The sequence below is a fragment of the Dermacentor albipictus genome, chromosome 1, assembly GCF_038994185.2.
Source record: "Dermacentor albipictus isolate Rhodes 1998 colony chromosome 1, USDA_Dalb.pri_finalv2, whole genome shotgun sequence".
Lineage (NCBI taxonomy): Eukaryota > Metazoa > Arthropoda > Arachnida > Ixodida > Ixodidae > Dermacentor > Dermacentor albipictus.
In genome coordinates, this window is record NC_091821.1 from 434,717,160 (window position 1) to 434,740,532 (window position 23,373).

General features: G+C 46.1%; 1 protein-coding gene across 3 annotated transcripts in view; it reads right to left on the reverse strand.

Annotated features, from left to right (window-relative positions):
• The window catches only part of LOC135908172 (putative ATP-dependent RNA helicase Pl10), a 76,123-nt gene that overhangs the window by 9,121 nt on the left and 43,629 nt on the right, over window positions 1-23,373 (reverse strand). For all 3 annotated transcript variants that reach the window (XR_011511470.1, XM_065439936.2, XM_065439927.2), the window contains exons 12-13: window positions 11,206-11,323; window positions 198-369 (exon numbers count right to left, since the gene is read on the reverse strand). Coding sequence is in view for 2 of the 3 variants with exons in the window: in XM_065439936.2 (XP_065296008.1) it covers window positions 198-369; window positions 11,206-11,323 (290 nt within the window). In the remaining variant the exon portion in view is untranslated. The remainder of the gene's footprint in view (window positions 1-197; window positions 370-11,205; window positions 11,324-23,373) is intronic.

The following is a 23,373-nucleotide window of genomic DNA, read 5'->3' on the forward strand; positions in this document are numbered from 1 at the left end:
AGTGAGTGGCTGTAAGCTTGCCTTGCGTAAGCCTAGCACCTGTAAAAATAGACCTTTTGCACCTGCTCTACGAGACATGTTTCTTTAAAAGGCCTGGGTTAGCGTTCCCTTTAACTGCCTATAAAACAACAGTTTGCACGCAAGCATGGAGCCATGGCTCGGCTACAGGATGTGCACTGCAGTTATGAAGGTCTCACCTGCGTCCCCCAGAGCCAAAGCGGCGCTGGTTGGAGGAACGTTGCTCTGCTTGCACTTCCTTGGCCAGGCAGGCTAGCCAGTCCGGCAGTTCCTGCTTGGTTTCCGTTATCAGCTCCACAAGGTCCAGGGCCATGTTGCGGTTCTTCTCATTAAAGAAAGACGTGGCCAAACCTGCAGTAGCAGCAAAACAAGAATGCCATGAGGGTGAGTGCAAGAATATCTAGGGGTGTGTAATGCAGAAGTATTACCGTATTTACTCGCATAATGATCGTACTCTCATAATGAGCGCACCCCTGAATTCTGTAGTCAAAATCTCAATTTTTTTTTCCTTTCCCGTGTAATGATCGCACTCTGAACTTGTCGCAGCGATATGTCGTGTGCGAAGTCTAGTTAAAGGGACCCTGAAACGATTTTGGCGATTTTCTACAAACGTACTGAGTCGTTAGAGTAGGTTCTTCTGATCATTAATTGATGCATCTAAGTGCTCTGCGTAAATCGTGTAATTTATTATAAGGTTTTAAAAATACTCATCGCTGCCGATCGCAGCGCACTGCTCGGCGGAATTTTAAGCCGCCCCTACCCATATGATGCAAATAACCCATATTACGTCACATGGGCGAGCTACTGATTGGCTGACCAGGGCGCGTGGTCGATAATTTTTCCAACTTTATGGTGAACAAATGATGCTCGTAATAGTTGGAATGTTAGTTACTTTGTTTTTGTAAAAAGAAAATAACTTAAAGAGAATACACAAGAATAGTTTTTTAGTACACTTCAGCACTTCCGGCAAACAGCAAGTGTCGTCTGCTTGTGTTACAACGTACTCCATTTTGACGAGAGCTCCGCGGTCATGCTTGGTCTCAGTCTTTTCGCGAGCACTATGATTCGACTTTGTTGCCTTGTGGACTGCAAACCTAGCGACCTGCAAACCGCGAGTCCAGTATTAGGGCAAACGCAAGCGCAAGGGGACAGGGTCTGGCCGCTTGACTGTGCCGGGATGAGCCACGAGATGAGCAGAAGGGCAAATGTGAACGGTCTGCACGGTGCAGCCACCTGGTGGCACAGAGCTCAACCATACACAGTAGCAGCAACGAAGTGTATTCTTTGCTGGTGGTGTGTATTTTTCGCAGGAGTGTAATCATCAACACGTTGATTTATAAATGTTTAAAATGCTTTACACTTGGTTAGAGCAATATTAGCGCTTTGTTTGACTGGTTAAGCGATGCGCCAGCAAGTGTCTGGACCGTGCAGACCGATCAGGCTGCTCACGTACGTCTACGCTAAAGTTCCTTCATTAGCTTGAGTTTATGCCTCCAGTCATTTGGCGAAATGACCAGCTTGCCTGTTTTTAGCGGAGCACCGGACACGTTCGGCGCTACGACAGAATGCTCGCAACGCACGCTGCTTCGATAGCTCTCGGTCGACGGCCAAGCGGCTAGCGGAGAGGTCTCGCGCGGGAGGGGGCGTGCTCCTAAACAACCGGAAGTGAGCGATGTGACGTCGCATCGTGACGCTGAACCAGTGAAGGCGGAGCTTAACGCCGCTCGCTCGGCGGGCGAGTTGAGGAGGAAAAGCATAGCTAGGGAGGAGGGTAACTTCTAATCGCTTGCAGCTCCATTAATACGTAACGCTTCACTTAAATTGGGGCGCGGATGTTCTACTTAAGCTGTACCCTACGCGCCTACAAAATTTGTCCGAACCGTTTCAGGGGCCCTTTAATGATGATTGCGCTTACCACCTGTCGAATGCTACGCGGACGACTCTAGGAGACCCTAAGTGTCCGAAATAAATGTCAGTGCGGATGGCGAGAAACAAACCCCAAAATTGCGTAGAAACACTGGAGTTCATGGAGCTATTTCTCGCCTTTCCCGCCACTGAGCACCACCATCTTGATATCATTTGCAAGTTACACTTTTCAGCTCCCCGCATCCTCGCCGACAATGGCCACACAGAAAAAGCGCAAACGTGAAACAATTGGGGGCCGGCCTGATGAAGCTTAGGATGCACGCAGCCCTACCTATTGGTTCAGTGCGCCTGTGTGTTGAGGCGCCTTCCAATTGACTGTTGGCTATGGCAACTAAGCCTAACAGACGAGTTCGCCTGCTACGCCTGGCAGTCGGTCGCCTCGAAAACCACTGATACGCCGTTTATTTGTTCATCGTATTGCGAACGTAAGCGGCAAATCGACCCTGTCGATTATAAACTTTTAAACCGAACATGTGTCTACAAAAAGCGAAGCAGAAGTCGTCTGCTTCGTACGGGAAGAAAGAAGAGGAGGTTATCCCAAGGTTCAGCCGAGCCCACAAGATTGCGCCGGAGATTAAGGGGGGACGCGGGTCTTGAAATCGCGAAAAATGGTCAAAAATAGCAATTTTCAAAAATCGAGTTTTTGAAGTCTTTAATGTCCCAACTATGCCTCTACAAAATATTATGGCTCAATTCCTACTCGTAGTATAAAAAAACGGCAATTTAGAAACGTCGGTGAGCCGAAATTGAACGCCAAGAGCAAAGGTTTGCCTCATTTTCAAGCTGCCGTAGCTCCGCGCGACGCGAACCGATCGGCGCCATCTTGGTCTCGTTTGAAAGCTGGTTTCCCGCTCTCCATTCTGGCGCCCCTCGGCACGCTGTAGACTCTCGTGTAGCAGAGCGATCGGCACCCCAGGCACCCGTTCTCAAGCGCGAAATCGCCGCGAGACAGCCGCTGATTGGGTGAAACGGGCGCCTCCCCGAGGCGCAGCCCTCTGGCCGTGACGCATGCTTCGCCTGCCGCGGCCCCGCGGCCGCGTTGTTCGACTCCTTCGCGTCGTCTGCTCTCGCCGGCGCGCACGTCATTTTTCGCATTCCTCTTTGTTTCCTAGTATTTTTCGTTCTGCCTTTTTCTTTATCGTTCTTGTAGATATTTTGGCTATTGAATCGCTTCTTTTAACCACGAATTTCTTGCTTTTGCGTGCCTGGTGTCTTTATTTACAGTACCCTCAGGGCCCAAAAGGGCGTTACAGAGGGGGGTGGGTACAATAATAATAAAAAATACATGCTCAAACAATTATTAGTATTAAGGTGATAAGTTCAAAAGATAATCAGTTATTGCAGTCTTGAAAGATGATGCCTCCTCGATGCAGGCGATGGAGGGGGGAATTTCCGCGTGTCACGATGGCGCGAGACGCGGGCTTGAAAGCAAGCACGCGAAAAGCAGTCAGCAAAAAGAGGCGCGCATGGAATAAGAAAAGCGCTACATCGTCGAGAACTACAGCTTCAGTGATGCCGCAAGCTGCTGTGCCCTTGGTGGATGCGGCTGGACAGTGCCGATCGGTGTCAACTTCGGTGTTACCGCAAGTCTCTGCAGTGCTGGTGGATGCGCCTGGACTAAGCCCGTCGAAAATGCTAACTTTTGAGACGCTGCAAGTCGCTTCAGATTCCGTGTCGTCGGAAGCGGCCGAGCCAGCTTACCGAAGCCTAACGTCGACGTCGGCGTTTTTGCACGCCGCTTCGGTGCCGACGGACGCGGCTGAACCGAGCTTCCGTGCTCAACGCTTCGACACTGTGTTTTGCGCGGAGTGCGCAGGGCGTGAAAAGTACGCAGACAACATTAAAACTTTATTGGCGAAGAAGTCCGCAGCTTCCCGCAAGTTCGAACTAATGAACGTCGGCACAGCAAGTGAAAACTACTTTCTGAGCTTTTTTTTTTTTTTGTCAAGTGCCAATGCAATACAGAGGTTTTCACAATCTTTACATGAACAGATTTCTGTGAGTTTGGTGTTATTGTGTTCAGTAATGACTGGGCTGCATGCTAAAGCATTAAATTTTTCCATGTGATAGGTAAACAAAAGTGGCAGAGTAAGCAAAACTTTGAATGCAATTCTCTCAGCTTTGCTTTTTCGATCAAATGCCTTTGCCTTACAGAACTTTTCATAATGTTTGCATGAACCGATTTTATTGAATTAGGTATAATTTTTTTCAGTAAAACCTCAGCTACATCCTAAAGCTTTCCATTTTTCATTAAACCCAATAGACTAGCAATTAAGTCAGATGTAAGCTAATTACTCCTGCATTGTCCTTTTCTTCCTACTTTGTTATTCATTCATGACCTATATGATGACATATTGAAAATTTCTTTAGCTTTAGGATGTGCAGTGGGCCCTTGGAAATGACAGCTATTCTTTGAAACTAGTTTTTTAATTAAGAAATAATGATAATGGCCCGTAAGAAAAGATCTATGTGGGATAAATTATTTTGCAATATCTTCATTTCTAGATGAGATATATAAAATCTGAATATATATTTGGGATCAGCATTCAAAGATATATCTGCATGCCAATTTTCAGGAAGATATGTTAAGAAATAAAAAAAAAAGTTTTCAAGATCCTCATCCCCCCTTAATCAATGCATTGCGCTATCTAATACAGCAAAGCTAACCATTGCCCTTTACCCCCACTAGTAGGTTTACTTTGGAGACCGCAGACAATGTGTCAATGCCTATTTCCGTGCCTCTTGTACATTCCAGATTCTGCTATGAGCTTATAACTGAGCCTAATGTCTATATCAGCAGGAGAATTTTGAGTCTTTTTTTATATTGTAATTATTATTTCTCGCTTTTGAAGCTTGAAATCTACATTTTCCTAGTTTTAGTTTTTTTTGTCAAGTATAGCTTTTCTAGTCTCAAATTATGGGATCAGCACTGTGTCCCTTCTACTCATTCAAGTCATTCTTTCTTCCCCTGAATGCAGGTGAGTCAGAGTGCGCACAAAAACTATGATATAGAGTTCTACAACACTGAAATATTTTGAAATCCTGTAAAATATCAACAAGAATTCACATCTGTAAAGCTGCAACTTTAGAATTTCGTAACTTTGGCTAAAGCACAAATACAAAAATTTAAGTATTAACTTGCAGTATTTGAACAACGAGGAACACACCTGCTTAACTTTAGCTATGTCGTTGCACTACATTTCTTGCAAATCATATCCTAAATTTTTAACACAAGAAGAAGTGTAACTGATTTTTTTATTGACCTCAGAAAAAGTTAATTGCATATTTATAAGCAGCACACAAGATTGGATATGTCCTAAAAATGCTGATGTGTCCTTGCATGTGTCTAGAGCGAGTATCAAAACTGGCTGATCTGGATACCAGGTCCCGTCACATTTAATGCTGTTTTTTTTTTACTTTTTTCAAAACACCAATTTTGGGCTCCATGTAATAACAAAGTGCCGATACCCCAACAACAACAGATAGAAAAAATTTTTTTTGCAGAACGGAGCTAATGTGTACTCTATGAAGTATAGCAATTTTTTTTTTGTTTTCACTAGGGAAATTATTTTGCTACAATTTCTATAACAATGGCAGTGAAATGTTAATTATCGTAGAAGCTAATTGACCTACAAGAAAACTTATTACATATTTGAAATCGGCACAAAACCTCAAGACGAAAGTTTCATTTATATTGATGAAAAAGATTATAAACATTTATTCAATAGCAGTATCCCCCCTAATGGGTAACAAAGGTCCTCGAGGCCGACAAACCGTGGAAAAATCACTTTTCGAAGAGATATTTGGATGTTACAGTGTCCGATGTATTATCTCAGAAATTTGCACGCATCTTGTACCAATATTTTAGTCGTAATGGAGTTTTATATCAGGTTGGCAAGCTGTATCTTTACTGATAAATGCGCAAAAAAGGGCCCTTTTACCGTTACGCGCACTTGCCATTCTAAGTTTCCGATCGCGGCCATCCTGGTCTTGTTTGAAAGAGCGACTCCTCTCGTTTAGTTTTCGCGCCACCGCTACTCTGTGTGCAGAATGGCTACGAAGAAAAAGCCCGTGACAGAGTTGTCCTGATGCACAAATCCATTCGTCGACCGAGACATGCGACCGTAAGAACTCCATGTCATTGGTGGATTTTTTCCATCGTCTGCCCTGGCCACTTGGGTGTGCGCAACGCGGCACAAAACGGCGTCAAATTCAGTTAGCTACCAACTGTAAATTCAGCGTACAGAAGAAGAAATGATCGGCGTTAAACTTTCGAAAGTGTGCAGTTAAACCAACCGTGCACTTTAACTGCCCCCAAGCAGATGCCTGCAATAGTCTGCTACCCATGCCTCACTCCCGCCGCCGAAGCTTCCCTCGGTGACTGCGGAATAGGCTTAGCAGATGAACGTGATTCTGGCAGCGGCTGGTGTTCATGCAGCATTCCAACACAACTACTGCAACCTTACAAATTGAAGAAGGCACAAGAAAAACTGCAAGACTTCCCTTCTTCAACACATGCAAAAATCAGATTTTCTCGTTCACGCTGATGCCGCTGTGGCTGGTTCGGACGCCATGCAGATGTACTTCGTTATCCCAAGCTGCGATTCTATAAATGCCCTGCTGTCTTCTGTGAAATGCACGTTGCAGTGCAGCAGCGGGTAAAGGCAAACTGACTGCAGTCTTGCCATAGAGATAGTCCTCTCGAGTGCAATCTATGGCGATGCCGCGTAGGTGCCAAGTTTTGCCGTGCGTGAGCGGCGGCCAAACTTGCACCTCATTCCTCGTGAACAATCTTGCTGTGCATGAAATGCAAAGCACCAATAATTGGCAAAAGGCAATAAATGAAATTTCTTTTTTTGCGATTAAAGATATTAATCTCCCGAGCGCTCTGCGGTAATGCAGTGTTGAGCAGTGGACAGTCTGCAGTGCGCAAAGTGCGGAGCACTGGTAATTGGCAAAAAACACAGTCGCCAAACGATTTTCTGGACTCCAAAAATTCGGACATGCCCGATTATTCGGTCAGCCTCGCGGCACCGCCATTCTCCCCATAGACCATAATGTATAACAACTGCCGAAAGTTCGGACACTCCTTGAGCCAACTCGGTCAGCAGCACCATGCACCGACTCTGACCGGTGCATGGTTCGACTTGCTGAACGCCATTTTTGTTTTGAATGGAGCCTCCTTGCTGCCCCACGAAGTGGCGCTACTGGAAATCCCCGCTAATCATCATCGTTTCTGCCTGGTTCGATAGAGTGGCTCTACAGCAGTTCCGGTTTCAGCTTAGTAAGCCATGTCAAGAAAATCCAGCAGCCGATTTGTTTCTTCGCGCAAGATGCTGCGAGCAGGCCGCGTTTTTCGTTTGTGCGACTGGTGTTGGCATGGTGGTGTTTGCTTTGTGTGCCGTGTCGAGGTTTTGGTGATCCAACGCGGCATACGTAAACAACGCGTCAAAGGTCTAATGGCGCCGACAGTGCCCGCGCAGACTGCGCCGGGGAATGCCGGCAAGCGGGTGCCGGGAGGCCTAAGACTTGTCGCCTTCCGATGTGCTCCCTACTGACGCGGAAAATGTTCTGCCGAGACCTGCGCAGTGGTTGCATTGCGATTCCGGACACCGTCTCATTTGACAGTTTCATAGGTGCTGACACTGTGTATTGACATGCGCAGAACTCTACGACGGCAAGATCATTCGAGAGGTTTCTGCTGCACCGCTGGACGATGACTGAGTCGGAAGATGACGCACCATGTGCTACACTGCCGTCGCATGCGGAGCGTGTACAAGTAGTGACTGTGCTTTCAGGCTTATCTGATTGCGCGTAAACGGAACAGCGTGCAACGGCGCATTCACGATTTCTTCCGAGCCTACTGCCGAGCCCGAATAAGTGCGTGGAAATAAAGGATTTAATTTTTTGTTCTTAATCTGTTTTTCGGACACCTGTTTATTCGGACATTTTCGCAGTCCCCGTGAGGTCCGAATAAACGGCCGGCGACTGTACTGGTGCATGTGCCAAGGCTGCACGCTAGATTGTTACAACTGGTGACATCTACATACTTTATTATCTTCCTGAATAAATTGAGTTCTCTGTGTTTTTCTCAAAACAAACTTATCACGTAGCTTGCTTGTTTGTGGCAACAATATCTGAAGATCCAGATCAGCTACAGCTGTAATTTTTTTTCCTATGGAGCTAAATGCATAATGCATAATGAATGGTGCAAGAAGTTTTTCTTTAATTCGTTATTTGCTTTTGTTCCCTAGTAGCCATACTGTAAACACAACTTCAATGAGCTGCTAAATTGCCAGTTGTGGATTCTAAAACTGCTTGCAGCACTTCACTCCTTAAACATTCTGCGGTCCACTCATGCATTCTTATTGCTTTCTGCAGAATATCATTTTTTACCTATTGTCGACATAAACAATACAACCTTTTAATTATCTCTATGTATTTACTCTATCAAACACTAATTAGATTCTCGTATTCAGATCAGAAAGCTGAATAAGACAATGTCCTTTATTTAATTTGGTCAAAAAGTAAATAAAATAGCTCTATACACCATTGTCACCTCTTAAGAATTCTTGGTGCGTGCAGACCGTTTGGTATGTCTTTAAGAGTCATTCGCGTAGCATTCGACAGATGGTAAGCGCGATTGTCATTATCTAGACTTCGCACAGGATATATCACTCCAACAAGTTCGGGGTGCGATCATTATGTGGGAAAGAAAAAAGAAAAGACCCCCCCCCCAAATTTTGACGACAAAATTTAGGCGTGCGATCATTATGTGAGTAAATACGGTATATGCATTCAGAAATTTCTCTACCGAACATCCCCCCACCCCCCCATTTCATGGTCAGTCAGTAGTCATCTCCCGCAGCGAGTGCTGACTGCGTAGACGCTTTTCAGCGGCTGAACTGTGCTTTCGGCTGTCGCCAGTCGAAAATCCGACACACTGAGTGTGCCAGGAGCCGCAAGAGCTAATTAAAAGCTCCGCATGAGCTTTCTAATAATAAAAAAAAAATGTGTTCAACTTTAAGGCCCGTTTTCTCAGAATGGATTTTTTCGCTAGTAGTGGTGCTGGGGAAGGCAATATCTCAAGAACCGCTCTTCAGATTTGTATGCCGTTATTTTTATTCTGTTCCTGAATGACTTTGCCAGGGGGTAACAGGCTTCTTTTTTTGAAAGCTGGTGCAGTTAATTTATAATAAGCAATTAATTTTTGATTAATGTGGTCATTACTGGCTACATCAAATTCAAGGTAGTCTTAAAATTTTTTGGAGGGGAAATTACAGAAAAGGGGTCTTTAGCCCCGTGGGATATCTATCAAGGGATCATCACAGTGAATTCCAGCTTCCTACAATGTCCTGGCATTTCTCCAGGCTCTTCCTCAGGCATATACATGAATCACCTAGTTAGACCTCAATAACTCTGGAACTAATAAACATATCTTCATGAAACTTTGCAGTTCCTCATAGTTCGGTGGTGTGAACATACCCTGAAAGTTTCATCTGGATATCTTAAACAAATAAGAAAGTTCGGTCTCCAGGGTAGCCTCCCCCCCCCCCTTAGAAGCCTCTTTCGCCAGCAGTTGCTGATCGTGCTTGCCTTCATGTTCCACCATGACCCTGTAAGCATTTCTGCAGCTTGACGTACTCGACTGAATATTCGACTGAAGCTGCCCACCTGTGTGGGCAGCTTCAGTCGAATATTCATCAGGAGCCGCTGCACAAGACTCTTCCGAAATTTGGCCTTCACACATCTGATGATGCCCTGGTCCAAAGGTTGGAGCAAAGAAGTACAATTCTGGGCATATATTCAAGTTGCACATTGCTCAATCACACATTCATGATATGCGCCGAGCAATTGTCAATGATGAGGAGAATTTTTCTGTCTTCTTCATTGTGTCATCGAGCTGCAGCAGCCACTGAATGAACAATTCTCGCGTCATCCACGCTTTTTTGTTGGCTCGATAGTTGCAAGGCAACGAGACGTTTTTCAAGCAGCGCGGCTTAGCAGACTTGCCGACAACTAACGGCTTGAGTTTTTCCGTGCCCGTAGAGTTGCAGCAGAACAGAACCGATACGCGGAGACGTGATTTCTTTCTACCCTTGCATCTATCACCTTTGAAGATCATTGTTTATTCAGGCAACAACTGATAAAAGAATGCCATTTCATCGCTGTTCAAAACGTCGTCTGGAGAGAAAGACTTAATCTCTTGAAAGCACTCGTTCCGCCAGGCAACCACACTCTCGGCATCTGCTGCCTTTTCTTTGCCACAAGCAACCAGCCACACAATGCCATTCCTTTGCCGGGAGCGGTAAAGCCATCCGGCACTTGCCTCTAAACTGGAGATGTCCAAGGCGGCCGCGAACTGTAGCGCCTTGAATAATTGGGCCTGACAAGGGCAGATCGTTTTGTCTGGCATCCTTAAACCACGTGAGGACGGCGTCGTCGACGTTCTGGTAGTTGCCAAGCCGCAAGCATTTCCTTGAGGGAGCCAGCAGCGACTCTTGATGCAATTTCATTATCTTTTCCCGATCCTTAAGCATCGTAGCCATTGTTGACAGGGGAATATCACGCTCCCTACAGAGGTAAACTTGCTTTCTTCCAGCATTCAGCTGGGTCAAAAATGTCCACTTTTTTTTAAAGTGAAAACTGGCATCACTTCTTAACGCGGGGGCCAGGAGAACTTATTGTCAGCAAAGCGAATGCAAAACACAATCACAGCACCGACAACTTCAGCCTGCCGATTGTTATCAATGTGGTGACCCTAGGCCTACGACGTAGTAGGAGAGTCCGAGCATGACTATATGCGACGCTCACGCTGATGCTGCTGGGGCTGTACCCGTTGAAACGGGTTCCCTAGCGCATGGCTGCTGCTGCAACGGACGATGATGATAAGTGTAAGCCTCAGGGATTCGGTACCAAAACTTAATGGAACTTCTTAATAACGAACCATACTGGTGATTACGGGATTAAATTGCATACGTTATTTTGAAATATTCGGTAATCTGAAATTCATAGTACTGAAAGTGTTTTACATTGAAAATATAGGCATTTTGGCGAGGACTAAAAAAAAAAAAAAAAAAAAAAAAACGTAAAACCTGAAAAGTTCGTTAATGTAGTGTTCGTAGTAACGAGATCTTACTGTAGTTTGTTTAGGGGGGCTTTTGGCAGGGCACATTTTGCAGATAGAAATACTGCGCACGTGCTGAGCAAGAGAGGAAAAAAAAAAAGGGGGGGGGGGACAGGAAAATTGTAAATACTTACCCAGGTTGCCCACACGGCCTGTACGGCCGATTCGGTGGACATACTCCTCGATGTCACTGGGCAAGTCGAAGTTGATTACATGCTTCACATTTGGAATGTCCAAACCTCTTGCTGCAACCTGCAACATGTAGAGCTCATTTTTAACATGTGCAAAATACACCAGTGCTCAAGCTGAAGAAGGACATTTCATTTCTGGAACGGATCCAGCTCAAAATAAGCGGCAACCCCTTCCCCCCCCCCCCCCCCTCAAAAGTTTGATTGCACCAATTTTCCGTGACCTAAAAAAAGAAAAGTCCCTTACAGTATCACGCACCTCATTATTTCATACAGAAATACATCTTTCTCTCATTTGAAAAAACAAAGATTTACTGCCAATGTATTAAAGCTGCGATAAATGTAAAAAGTCAGTTTTGCCCGAAAGGCAAAGCATCGATTACAATAGCAAATTAGTGTACAGCTATACGGAAAGCAAGGATAGCAGTTTCATCGGCTGCATAAACTTTTAAATTTTCACTTACTAAATCGTTTATATGGCGAGAAAATGGTCGTTATTATAAGTCCCAGAAAAAATTTACCACAATAGATAATGTTCCAACACACATTGCAGCATAGCATATTGTGCATAATTAAGTGCTTTTTCCATAAACATGTGTCGCAAAACAAAAAAAATTTATTAGGTGAACAAAAATAGAAAGTGCCATTTTTGCTTCCACTTGATCAAAACAATCAAAACATATCTACAAAAACATTAATATCAAAGGGAATTCAGAATATACATTTCAAAGATAAATAACCAAGGAAGTGTCTAACAGTGAACAGTGAAGTATGCTGCCGTTCTTCAGATACAGAAAAAGAAACTAAGACCAGTTGTTCGTTCATGCCATGCGGTGAAGCAGCCCCTGGATTTTGTGAAGCATAGGTGCACTCCGCCCTTTTCCCACAAAACGTCTGGTTTTTGTTAAGCTTCGTGGTTCTCATAATACATTTTGCAGTTCCAACTTTTCGACATCTTCTGAGGATGGTCCGATGAGAAGTCCAGGGAGTACTTCAATAGTTCCGTTTCTATTCATACACCTCTTCCAGGACCTATCGCTCGCAACGTAGCTGGGCAGCTAGAGGATTATGCATCCAAGCATATCTGTTTGCATTTTTGCAGATTGTCTATCACCTCTGCCAAGAAGAAGAGTAGAAAGAAATCCCATTGTCTTGCGCTGCTCCGTAGTGCTGGGCCGACATGTGCTACGGGCGGCCTTCTTGGCATGAACTTGAGTTTCTTTGGTGCAAATGGCAGCACATCGTAGCCAAGCGAAGAACATCGGCAGATAAGTGCGCACAAGAAAGGAGACCACTCAAGGCCGTAAACTCGCCGGTGAAGAGCTGCGGATGTCCCATGCGACTCTGAACATTGTCGCCATCAGAGCTTGAAGCTGCTTTGCTGTCATTTTTGGAATCGTAACTCGAGTCCTTAGGGCCCGTACATGGTCGCTCCGCACGTCCGTTCCGCCCTCGTCCGGTCGCGAGCGGAAGCCCGAAAGGCGGAAGGTGTCGCAAAATTCGATGCACGCTCAATCCGCACGAGCGGAACGCACGCGCACTCCTATTGGGCGACGCGGTCTGTTGACAGCTGGCAACCGTTCGGCGGAGCAAAGGTGTTCAAGGTTGGCAACGACCTTTGACAGCAGACGACACTGGCATATTTTTGCAGATGTGATTTCAATTTTCCGCGTTCCGGCGAAAATGCGACTCTAGGCTGCCACATTCTGTTCTGCAGCCGTATGTGTTGCATTGGCACCGTCATCCTTCTTCGAAACATTGCACAGTCGTCTTATCTGCGCCACCTTTTACAGATGTATTGCAATCGCATCACGTCGCAGCACGCGACGTATTCTCGGATGATTACTTTCAGTGCACGCTGCCTTGGCTGGTTGAACAAAACCTCTCTAATTATCCAACGTGATGCGTTCTGCGACACGCGAAACTGATATTGTCGCCGGAAGCGCGGTGGCGCGGTTTCTATAGTGTTAGTGACAGCTTGCAAGAATACAGAACACACGCACATCTGTCGCGGAATGCATTTGCGTAGGTCGCCAAGACGCACATTTCTACCACTGAGCACGCGTGTGAGGCCCCGAGTACAGCTTGCTGATACGCTTGCTCGTGCTTTTTTTTTCACTCTGCCAATTTTAAGAGGGTGCTTAAAGCAGTTGGATGCATGGAATGCCTTTTCCTTAAATGATATGCTCAGCGATGACTGAAGTTCTCACCGTGTGCAGAAAAAGTTGTGCATGAGTGGTTAACTTCATGCAGCAAGGAATTGAAGGTTAAGCAGTTAGTGTACAATTCATTATGACTGGCTTAAAGCAATGTGTATGTATTGCGGTGACCTTATGCAGATATATGCATACTCATGAGATATGTTTCCAAGGGGAGTACTTCTTTGAAAGCATATAATTTACATTGCTGATAGGAAAACTTATTTTGAGTGAAATCAAACAATTGCATTCTTTCTTGCCAGCCTGGTTACCCAATATGTTGCCACCTTACTACTTAACATACCTAATTTAACATTTCAACAATGTACAAACATTACCAAAGCACACAAAATTAAGCAGTACCTTGACAGGCATGCTCCCTTTCTCACCCATGGCACCAAACAAGGATGTTCGACTTGAGATTGTTTGATACTGTAGGCATCATACATGCGTGTTCTATTTTGATTACTCTACATATAAAAAATAAGCTCTAATTAGGTTATATGAGTTAGTTGGGCATGAGCTGCATGTTGTTTATGTATTTATGTAGTAACAACCTTGCTAGCTCATGCACAGCCATATTTTAGGAAAATGAAAAATGCATAGCATAACATAAACAGCTGGCCAGTGCCTGTATTTATTTGAAAGCAAACCGACATTATCAAGTGTAGCTTAGCAGTGAGCTCAGTGACCTCTTGTGGTGTGAAAAGGTTGATGTAGTTAGTAGTTTTGTGTTTGTCTTTCTTACTTAGTTGCTGTTTTAACATGCACATGACAATGAAATGAAGGTGCGTAGGGCAGAAGACAGGGCCACACAAAAAGCGAGGAAACATTCATTGTCATTTTTTTATTTTTATAACAAACCAGCGAATAGTTCCTTAGGTTCAGTTTTGTGAATAATGCACAAGGTGTTCTGCGTAAAACTGAAAGATTGTAGTGCTCTATTACCTATACACTATTTGGGTAGCCAAATGAACGATACTCCCATTAGCACTGTGAGAGCACAGAAATTTGCAGTCAAGAGGCCACAGTGGCTCAGCCTCTGTGCCAAATGTAAAATTGTTCCAAAAGAAAACATGCATACTGGTGAATTGGGTATGCATTCACATCTGCTATTCAAATCCACACATCACAAGTAATCTTTCATTCTTTGGCACATTTCTCACCATTGTACAGACTTTGTTTCAGCGTTCTGTGTGTGCAGTAATATAACTTGGTAAATCAAAGCTGCAGTTATTCAGTACACTGAAAGCAACTTTGCGTGTGGGTTAGATAAAATAATGCTTCTACATATGGGTCAGCTTAGTATTATCAGCCGCTTCGTTTACTAGTTCACTGTTACGCCTGAACTATACGGTGCCACTGGACAATGCTGTATCCCTGCAGGCACGCTAGAACAGCTTGGATATGCACAAATAATCCTTTACATCGCACTTAAATTAAGGTGGTGTAGATTTGCTGTCACAATGTGCTTGTAAGCATAACTGCCGAGCATTCAAAAAAGTGTTTGAAATGTAAGGGTGGATGCTCAGGTTTGCAGGTGTGACATTTTACATTTATAGTGCAAGGACACACCGATGAACAGGAAGGATACCACACAAATCCTCGTGTTGTGACCTTGCAGTCACAATGCAAGTAGTTTTCAGTGGTGTTTAGCTATAAACATGTGAAGCAATCTGTAAATTCAAAACTGTATTAAGTAAACTGAGACACCATGAAAAGCAACATAACACTACGGTGTACACATTTTTTTGTCACATCAGCTCTTTGCGGTGCAGGTCAAATATGTATGCAAGCTATTTGTAGGAAGTAGGAAGCCTATCCAATATAAACAAGAAACTTGCAGGCAAGGTAATCACAACAAACCAGCTGAGATGGTGGTACTATTCTACTTGTTTTCGTTTGTGATAGCACAAGTGTTCCCACTTGTGCTGCTGGATGGTTGCAACTGATATGCTCGCGAAGGTTTGGGTCATTCACATTTCAAGGGATGAGTAACTGTTACATATGTAAATCATCTTCCTCTGCATGCAGCGGCTGTGGCTGGCAGTCGATCCCGTAGCCTCATGCTTAGCAGCCCAACACCACAACCACTAAGCAATCACGGCGGGTAACTGCTCCTCAGGTTGTGCAATCTGTGTGGCTGTATCAAAGCACTGATGTAACACGTGTTTCAGTGGGGTCTAACTACCGCACAGAAGTTGTGGTGCAGCACTTCCTAATGGCAACATGTGTTGCAGCTGGGATACAAAGAGTTGAGCCTTTGTATCCGATGAGCATATGGTAAGTAGAAACTTTGTTTCCACTTCTAAAAAATTTTGAGTATGTTCTAAATGACATGAGCCAATGTTGTAATGCTATTTTAATTTTTAAAATAGCTGTACACGTTTGTGTACATCAAGTACACCATGAAATAACAGTCATCGGGGTATGCTTGAAAGGCACCTTCAGCATCTGCACTTCAAACCGCAGCTATGTCGTAGCCATTGTAGGTGAAACAGCAGTAGTCAACGCGAAATTGACCGCCACTTTAGCAGTTTGCATGCAAACACACATTCATGTGGTGGCATTGTTTATTTTGGTTACCTGGCCCAGGCAAGTAATGTGAATAAGAGAACAATTATGAAACATCATTAGCTTAGTGAGGCCCAAAATACTAATTCGTGTAACTATTAATAGCAGTAGCCGAGGGCACGCTTGAAAGGCATCATTAGCAGTCTGCACGTCAAAGCGCAGTCAAGTCGTCGCCACTGTTGGTGAAATGGCAGCACTCAATGCGAAAATGACAGCTACTGTTGGCAGCTTGCATGCTGTTAGATATGGAGCTGGTTCCTGCGATTACTTCGAGTTCCCCAGACCACATCGGATTGCAGCACAGCTAATTGAGGAATGCAGAAGCAGGGAAGCGCATTCCAGAGAAGCGGCCGAGCAGACAAGTTTAAGGCAACGAGTTTACATGCCAACAAGTTCGTGCGCCGCCGGGATTAGCAGGTGGGCATCCGACAATGAAGCAGGTGCAGCCCTCCCCTTCTCTTTGTTCGAAGTGCCTTGCCAGTCTGCGATGCAAGACCGCAGCAAGCCGCCAGGTGTGACACCACGACACGGGCGCCTACCATTGGCTGAAAGTGGCGTCATCGGAGTGGACTCTCCCATTGGTCAAACATGACGTGACTTGCAGTGCTCGAAGGGTTTATAAGAAGCCTTCCAGAGAGACCTGAGCATTCTGGGACATGCCCTGATTCCCTGTTACACCTCTCTCGAACTTCTTGCCGCGGGCCGCAGCGTCCGAGTTGCTGCCGGCCCGTAATGTCTGTACGACTGATACTTGTCGCTCACCCCTCTTGTAAATAATGTAGAATAAATTCCTCCCAAGTTTGTGGTTTCCATCCCGAAGTCCCGTCCTCCAACCCCTACATCTGGTGGCAGCGGTGGGATCGCCTCCGAATGCATCAGCTGGTGGCAGCGCTACGGATAAACCTTCGTCAAGAGAGATCCTAAGGAACCGGGAAGAGCGAAGAAGAGAAAGCCTTCGTCGAAAGAGGTCCGAAGAAACTGGGAGTAGCGAAGAAGGAGCGAGCCTTCGACCCAGGGAGTCCGGAGGAACCGGCAACAGCGGACAAATGAACCGGATGGCAGGGTGCTGTAACCGTAAGTGAGCGCGTGGTTTTTTTCCTTATGATTCGCCAGACTCAAAGGTTGTGTGTTCAATTTTGATAGTTCTGGGAATCGGGAGTTTGATGCATTGTGTGTTTGCACAAATTAATTAAGGAAAACAGTTTTAACCACCTGTCGGGGCAGCTGCCATGGATCTTAGAAGGTTGACGAGGTTGGACTTGTTGTTGGTGTGCGACGATTTGGGAGTTGAGGCGGACGAACGGATGAAAACGCCAGCTATCATAAAGGCGATTGAAGATAGTGGCAACGATGACAAAAGCATTGAGCTCGCTTGGGAGGTGATACAGGAGCCACGGGAGCGTGTGCGTCGTGTACGTTTGCGAGAGCGTCGTGAGCTTAGGAGTGAGCGTCAGCGTGAAGAACGCGAGAATGAACGGAAGCAGGAGCTTCAAGAACTTACTCTTAGGTGTGAGCGTCACGGACGTGAGAATCAACGTAAGCTTGAGCGAGAGGAAAAGTATGAGAGAGAGAAGGCAGCACTGATCAAAGAGATACAGTATTGTGATCAGTTATTGGCACAGAGACAACGGCTGTCTGAGAATTCTGTACGTAGTACAGAGCGAAAGGATGAGGAAGCATCGAGCGGATTTTTGCCAGAAGCCGACGAAAAGAGTAGTGCCTGTGAGATTAGCTGCAGATTCATAAGTAAAGGGAAAAGGCTAGCTGCTAACGATGCCTTAGTGGCAACAGAGGCCGTTAATGGCCAGAGTGAGAGCGACGAGGTGCTGTGCCAACAGATGACTGTGGAGACAGCTAGGCCAGCTGCGAACAAATTGGCACAGTCACCGCGTGTGTGCGTCGCTGGTAATGTTAGCGAGGTTGCTAGCGAAGGAAAGGGTACTGGTGACCCGACAGAAGCGAGCACCCATGTCAGGCCAGAGGTGCGTGCAGAGGTGAAGTGCGAGCTGGACGATGCAGTTGAGAATAGTTCTCGGGGTGGCGAGCTCCGTAGCTCACGAGAGAACAACTGCATTGTTCAGGGATCGGTGCGGCTCTCCGCCAGTCTAGATAGCCTAGAGAGGGATGGTTCAGTTAATAATCATTCGGACTGTGCGCGTGAGACAGCGAGCGATACCGACGGGCTGTGTGCCGATGCACAGCGTGCGCTGGGCAATGTAGTAGAGGGCAGTTCGCAAGAGTGCGAGTTGTCTTACTCGAGTAAAGCCTGCTGCATTGTGCCAGAGTCGGTTGAGCTGTCCGCCAGTCGAGGCAGAGAGAGGGTCGATTTAAATGTAAATCACTCAGACTGTGCGGGTAAGAGGCCGATCTGGGCCGACGAAATGTGTACCGGCCAGCACGAGGCACGAGGCGACATGAAAGCGAGTGCAAAAAGAAAGCGCGGTAAAGACCGAAAGTCGGGAAATAATTTAGCGCCGCCAAAAATGGCGAGAAACCCAAATGGGCAGGGCGCGAGGAGAAGAAAGGTGCGGTCGTCACTGACGATGTTGACGCATCCTAAACGTTCGAGCTACAGGTCAAAGGGGGACCGCGAAGAATGTTCTGCACGGACGCGGACAAAGGGCACGGGGCAGTTAATCTCCTCGTCGTTCCGTAGTTCTTTTCATAGCTCAGCGTGCAGTTCGAAGAAACGCAAGGTGGCAGGACGAGACCAGGTGGGGAGTAGCGACGCGGTCAGTCGAGGTCCTGTTGAAAGCGGGGCGGGAGGACGCAAATTGGCAGGAGACCGTAACGTCTTGGGGGAGCTGATAGTGAATCAGCCCTTTTGTTGTCTCTCGGCAGCCAGAGTAGCTTTCAGACCACGCCCACCACGGGTTCGACTCAAAGTATGAGTCAGTCGTAAGCAATCGGGAACGGGAAGCCAAGAGAGCTTCCGTAGAAGTGAAATGTTATTTTGTTTTATTTTTGAGCATCGGAAAGTTTTCGCGATTTGAGACTAGGTTTTCTTTCAATATGTAAAGGTATGAGCTTTGTTTGTGTTTTCGTTTGAAAAGCTCGAGATTTGAAAGATGCGTTTTAAGTAAACGTGTAGTCTCGCGAGATGCTCATTAATAAGTAGATAGGCTTTTTTTTGTGTGTGTGTGAGTAACCTGAAGGTCAAGGTTATCGTCGAAAGGCCTATGGTAAAGCGCGTGTGTTATTTAACCTTCTTTCTTTTTAAGTGTTTTTGAATTTTGCAAGGTTAAGCGCGTAGATTTTCAGTGAGTGCCTGATTTGCACGGAGAAGCGTTCTTAGTTCCATTAGCGCGTGTCCTGTGTGGACGGAAGGAAGCAGACTTTATGACTGGGTTGCTAGTGTGTGTGGAGGGCAGCCGTATTCTGACTTCTTTAGTGAGCGTGCGTGGAAAGAGTTAGTAGAAGACGCATTATTTTAAGAGTTCTGCGGAGTGTGTAAGTCCCGCAAGTTTAATTGTCCGTTTATGTCACGTGTCCTGTAGGACTTTCAGGGAAGAAACGTGAGTAAGCGTAAGTGAAAAGTTTGCCTACAACGCAAGTACGCGTTTTGTTTAGTGACCACAAGGCTAGTGCGCTTGTGATTACGTACTTGTGAGGTTGACCAGATTGTTCAGTGGCACCAATACGTGCGATAAGTACGCCACTGCGATAGATTGGAAACATGCTGTTCGTGTAGTTAGGCCACTTATGTTATGTTCGGCTGTTTTCATTTGTTGTTTGCATCATCAACGACCCTTTTGTTTTGCAACAACAATAGTGCTCTGGTCTTGTCGGCATTCGGGGAGAAATGGATAGCGGTTTGGAAGGGTGGTTGGAACTGTTTTGTCGAAATTGGGGAAATAAAAGATCAGGGTTGATTTTGACTCAGTAATAGTCTGGCGAGTCAGGGGTGAAGAGCCTGCGCTTACGCGTGGTGCAGCGCTGTGCTGTTTTGTTTGTTTGACGTTTGTTCTCCAGGGCCCAGGATCCCGAGGGTTGTCAAACGTGGCTCGACCCCAGTACCCTGCAGCTTCTATCAGCGTTCCTCATGGCCAGCGAATTGATTTCACCGGCCATTCAGAACAACCGGGGCGAGGACGAGCTGTTAGATATGGAGCTGGTTCCTGCGATTACTTCGAGTTCCCCAGACCACATCGGATTGCAGCACAGCTAATTGAGGAATGCAGAAGCAGGGAAGCGCATTCCAGAGAAGCGGCCGAGCAGACAAGTTTAAGGCAACGAGTTTACATGCCAACAAGTTCGTGCGCCGCCGGGATTAGCAGGTGGGCATCCGACAATGAAGCAGGTGCAGCCCTCCCCTTCTCTTTGTTCGAAGTGCCTTGCCAGTCTGCGATGCAAGACCGCAGCAAGCCGCCAGGTGTGACACCACGACACGGGCGCCTACCATTGGCTGAAAGTGGCGTCATCGGAGTGGACTCTCCCATTGGTCAAACATGACGTGACTTGCAGTGCTCGAAGGGTTTATAAGAAGCCTTCCAGAGAGACCTGAGCATTCTGGGACATGCCCTGATTCCCTGTTACACCTCTCTCGAACTTCTTGCCGCGGGCCGCAGCGTCCGAGTTGCTGCCGGCCCGTAATGTCTGTACGACTGATACTTGTCGCTCACCCCTCTTGTAAATAATGTAGAATAAATTCCTCCCAAGTTTGTGGTTTCCATCCCGAAGTCCCGTCCTCCAACCCCTACAATGCAAACACACATTCATGTGGTGGCATTGTTTATTTTGGTTACCTGGCCCAGGCAAGTAATCCGAATAGGAGAACAATTATCAAACATCATTAGCTTAGTTAGGCCCAAAATACTCAGTCGGGCAACTATTAATAGCAGTAGTCGAGGGCACGCTTGAAATGCACCATTAGCAGTCTGCACGTCAAATCACAGTCATGTCGCAGCCATTGTTGTATTTGTTTATCTCACGGCAAGTAACACCAATGTAAGCACAATTATTCACCCTGAATAGCTTTGCTAGCATTGTTTGTACTAAAAAATTCTGAGTGAAGTTGAATGTGTTTTATTGAGGCAATTATTTAATTCACAAGCCATCGGCATAGTGATCGACGGCCAGGTTCAAACAATGACATTTGTGAAGTAATAAATGGTGAAAGTTGCAAAAGCTATCAGTGCACTGCTTTGCTGGGCTCCATTTACTGAAAAATGTATTTGCAACGACAAAAGCATCAGACAGGAAATGACACCCCACTGCACAATGTTATTCGTGTTGAGCTTTTTTGCCATCATATGTGATGGGCAGCGAAACCATCCGTTTACTAAGACTGATTGCATGAACAATGCAACAGCATAGCAAGGTGTAGTTTCACAATATGGCACCCTTTCATGTGCACTTCTGGCGAGCTGCCACATGCATTGATGCATAAGCATGAACAGAGGTAAGAGGCTAAGTTGCTGTGCAACCCCAATGACGCTTTTAAGAAAATCTATGTCTAAACCTTTCTGTTTTCATAGGCGATCAAAATCTGTTTTGAGCAAGTTGGTTAATCACATTGCAGCAACAACACAAGAAGCAAGGACAGAAAACACAGCGAGTAGGCAGATTGAGAAGACGAGGTAGACCAGTGAGAAAGGTTTTAATGAGATGGAAGAGGCCAGCCCTGCCGTGTACATGAGTTAGTGCTTTGAATGAGATTGGTTAATGAAAATGTGTAATGACTTCGCTGAAAGAAAACTAGCAAAAGCAAATGCTAATGTAATATAAAAGGACAGAAATAATGGTAAGCGCAAGCACGCATGGAAGCAGGCGCGTATTCACACATAAATGCGAGAACTAAGAAAAACTCCAACGTAAAGAAATGTGGGAAATAGAAAAAAAATTGACAAACGCAAGAAAACATACATTTACAAGCAGACGCGGGTCGAGGTACTATAGGAGCGGGTTCACAAGCTGCTGTGCTTACCTTCTCATATGTTTTCTTTTTTAACCGTTCTCTTAACACTGTCTTGGGAATTTTTAATTGCATTCATGACATTAGTGCTCTCAGGCGCGTCCACATTTCACGACAGCGCTGAACGTCTTGACGTATGCAATTATAATGTTCCCTAATTTCCCCCCCACCGATAGAAGCATCTTTAACCGTGCAGTAACAACTTTTGAAACAAACGATAGATGTACGAAGCAGAAAAGGCCGGTGTGATAGGGCTTCTCTATCGGGCTACTACATAAGAAAACGCAATCGGCAACACTTATGCTCAGCTCACTTCTGAGCACACGAACATCGCGTAGTACGACCACTTCTACACCCAGTAACGCTGCAACACATCGCACATATATATCACGATTTGTAGCTCGCAAACGCACTTCATAACAGCAAGAGCACAGCTCGAAGGTCGCGGTCACCACGGCGCATCGCAGCCGGCAAAACGGCTCATACGCAGTATAGCACACGCAGAATGACAGCGATAACTAGGCGATAAAAACTTATCGCTACTGATCGTATCGTTACTTCTGAAAGTTGCGAAGGGCTGGCGTTCACCACTCCGCGGCAACGATCCGCATACACAGAGCAGAAACCAAACGTGTACGCTGGGTGCGCCAATCGGACGCTACTTATTTCGCTACGCCTTGAACGTGTGTGCTGCTCAGAATGCACGTGTATGTGATGGAGTTCTCGTCTGCGACGCACACGCAAAGCATGGCACAAGAAATCACGAAGTCGACAGCTTCAAATATTTCTTCCGACGCTCTTGTGAACACAACACACACTTCCTGCGCTCCGTCTGTTTCTGTTGGCGATCGCACGCACTGATGAGGTCTGGAAGGGTACACCGGCTTGCTTCTTCAGATGGCTATCTCCGTGGGTGCCACATATCTCGAGTAAAAATCACAAAAAGGAGAAAAAAATAGACTGTTTCTGACGCGGCTGTAGCCTAGGCCTTGCGTCCCCACTTCGCTTCGCTTCGAGCACGCGCCATGTTTGCTGTGACGACAGCCGAACTATCCGCTTCGGACCAGCCAATGAGAGACGAGCAGGCGGCCGGACGGGAAACTTGCGTCCGCTCCTCGCTCACCAGTAGAGAGCTATCCGCACGCGGCCGGTCGAGGGCGGAACGGACGTGCGGAGCGACCATGTACGGGCCCTTACCACCAAATTGAAGTGCGGGTGCAACATAGTTTCGAGCACGACGCTTTTCTTGCAACGCAGCCGCACGGGATGAAGCCATGGGTGCGACTTTCAATGACAGCACAGTGACACCGGCCGCACCCCTTGCCAGGATTTTACAACAGAAGCAAAATCGAACCTTTTGGAAACTGGTTGAAAATGCCAGGTCCACATGTTAACATGCGGTGGACCTTCAGAAATACACTTTGCCGG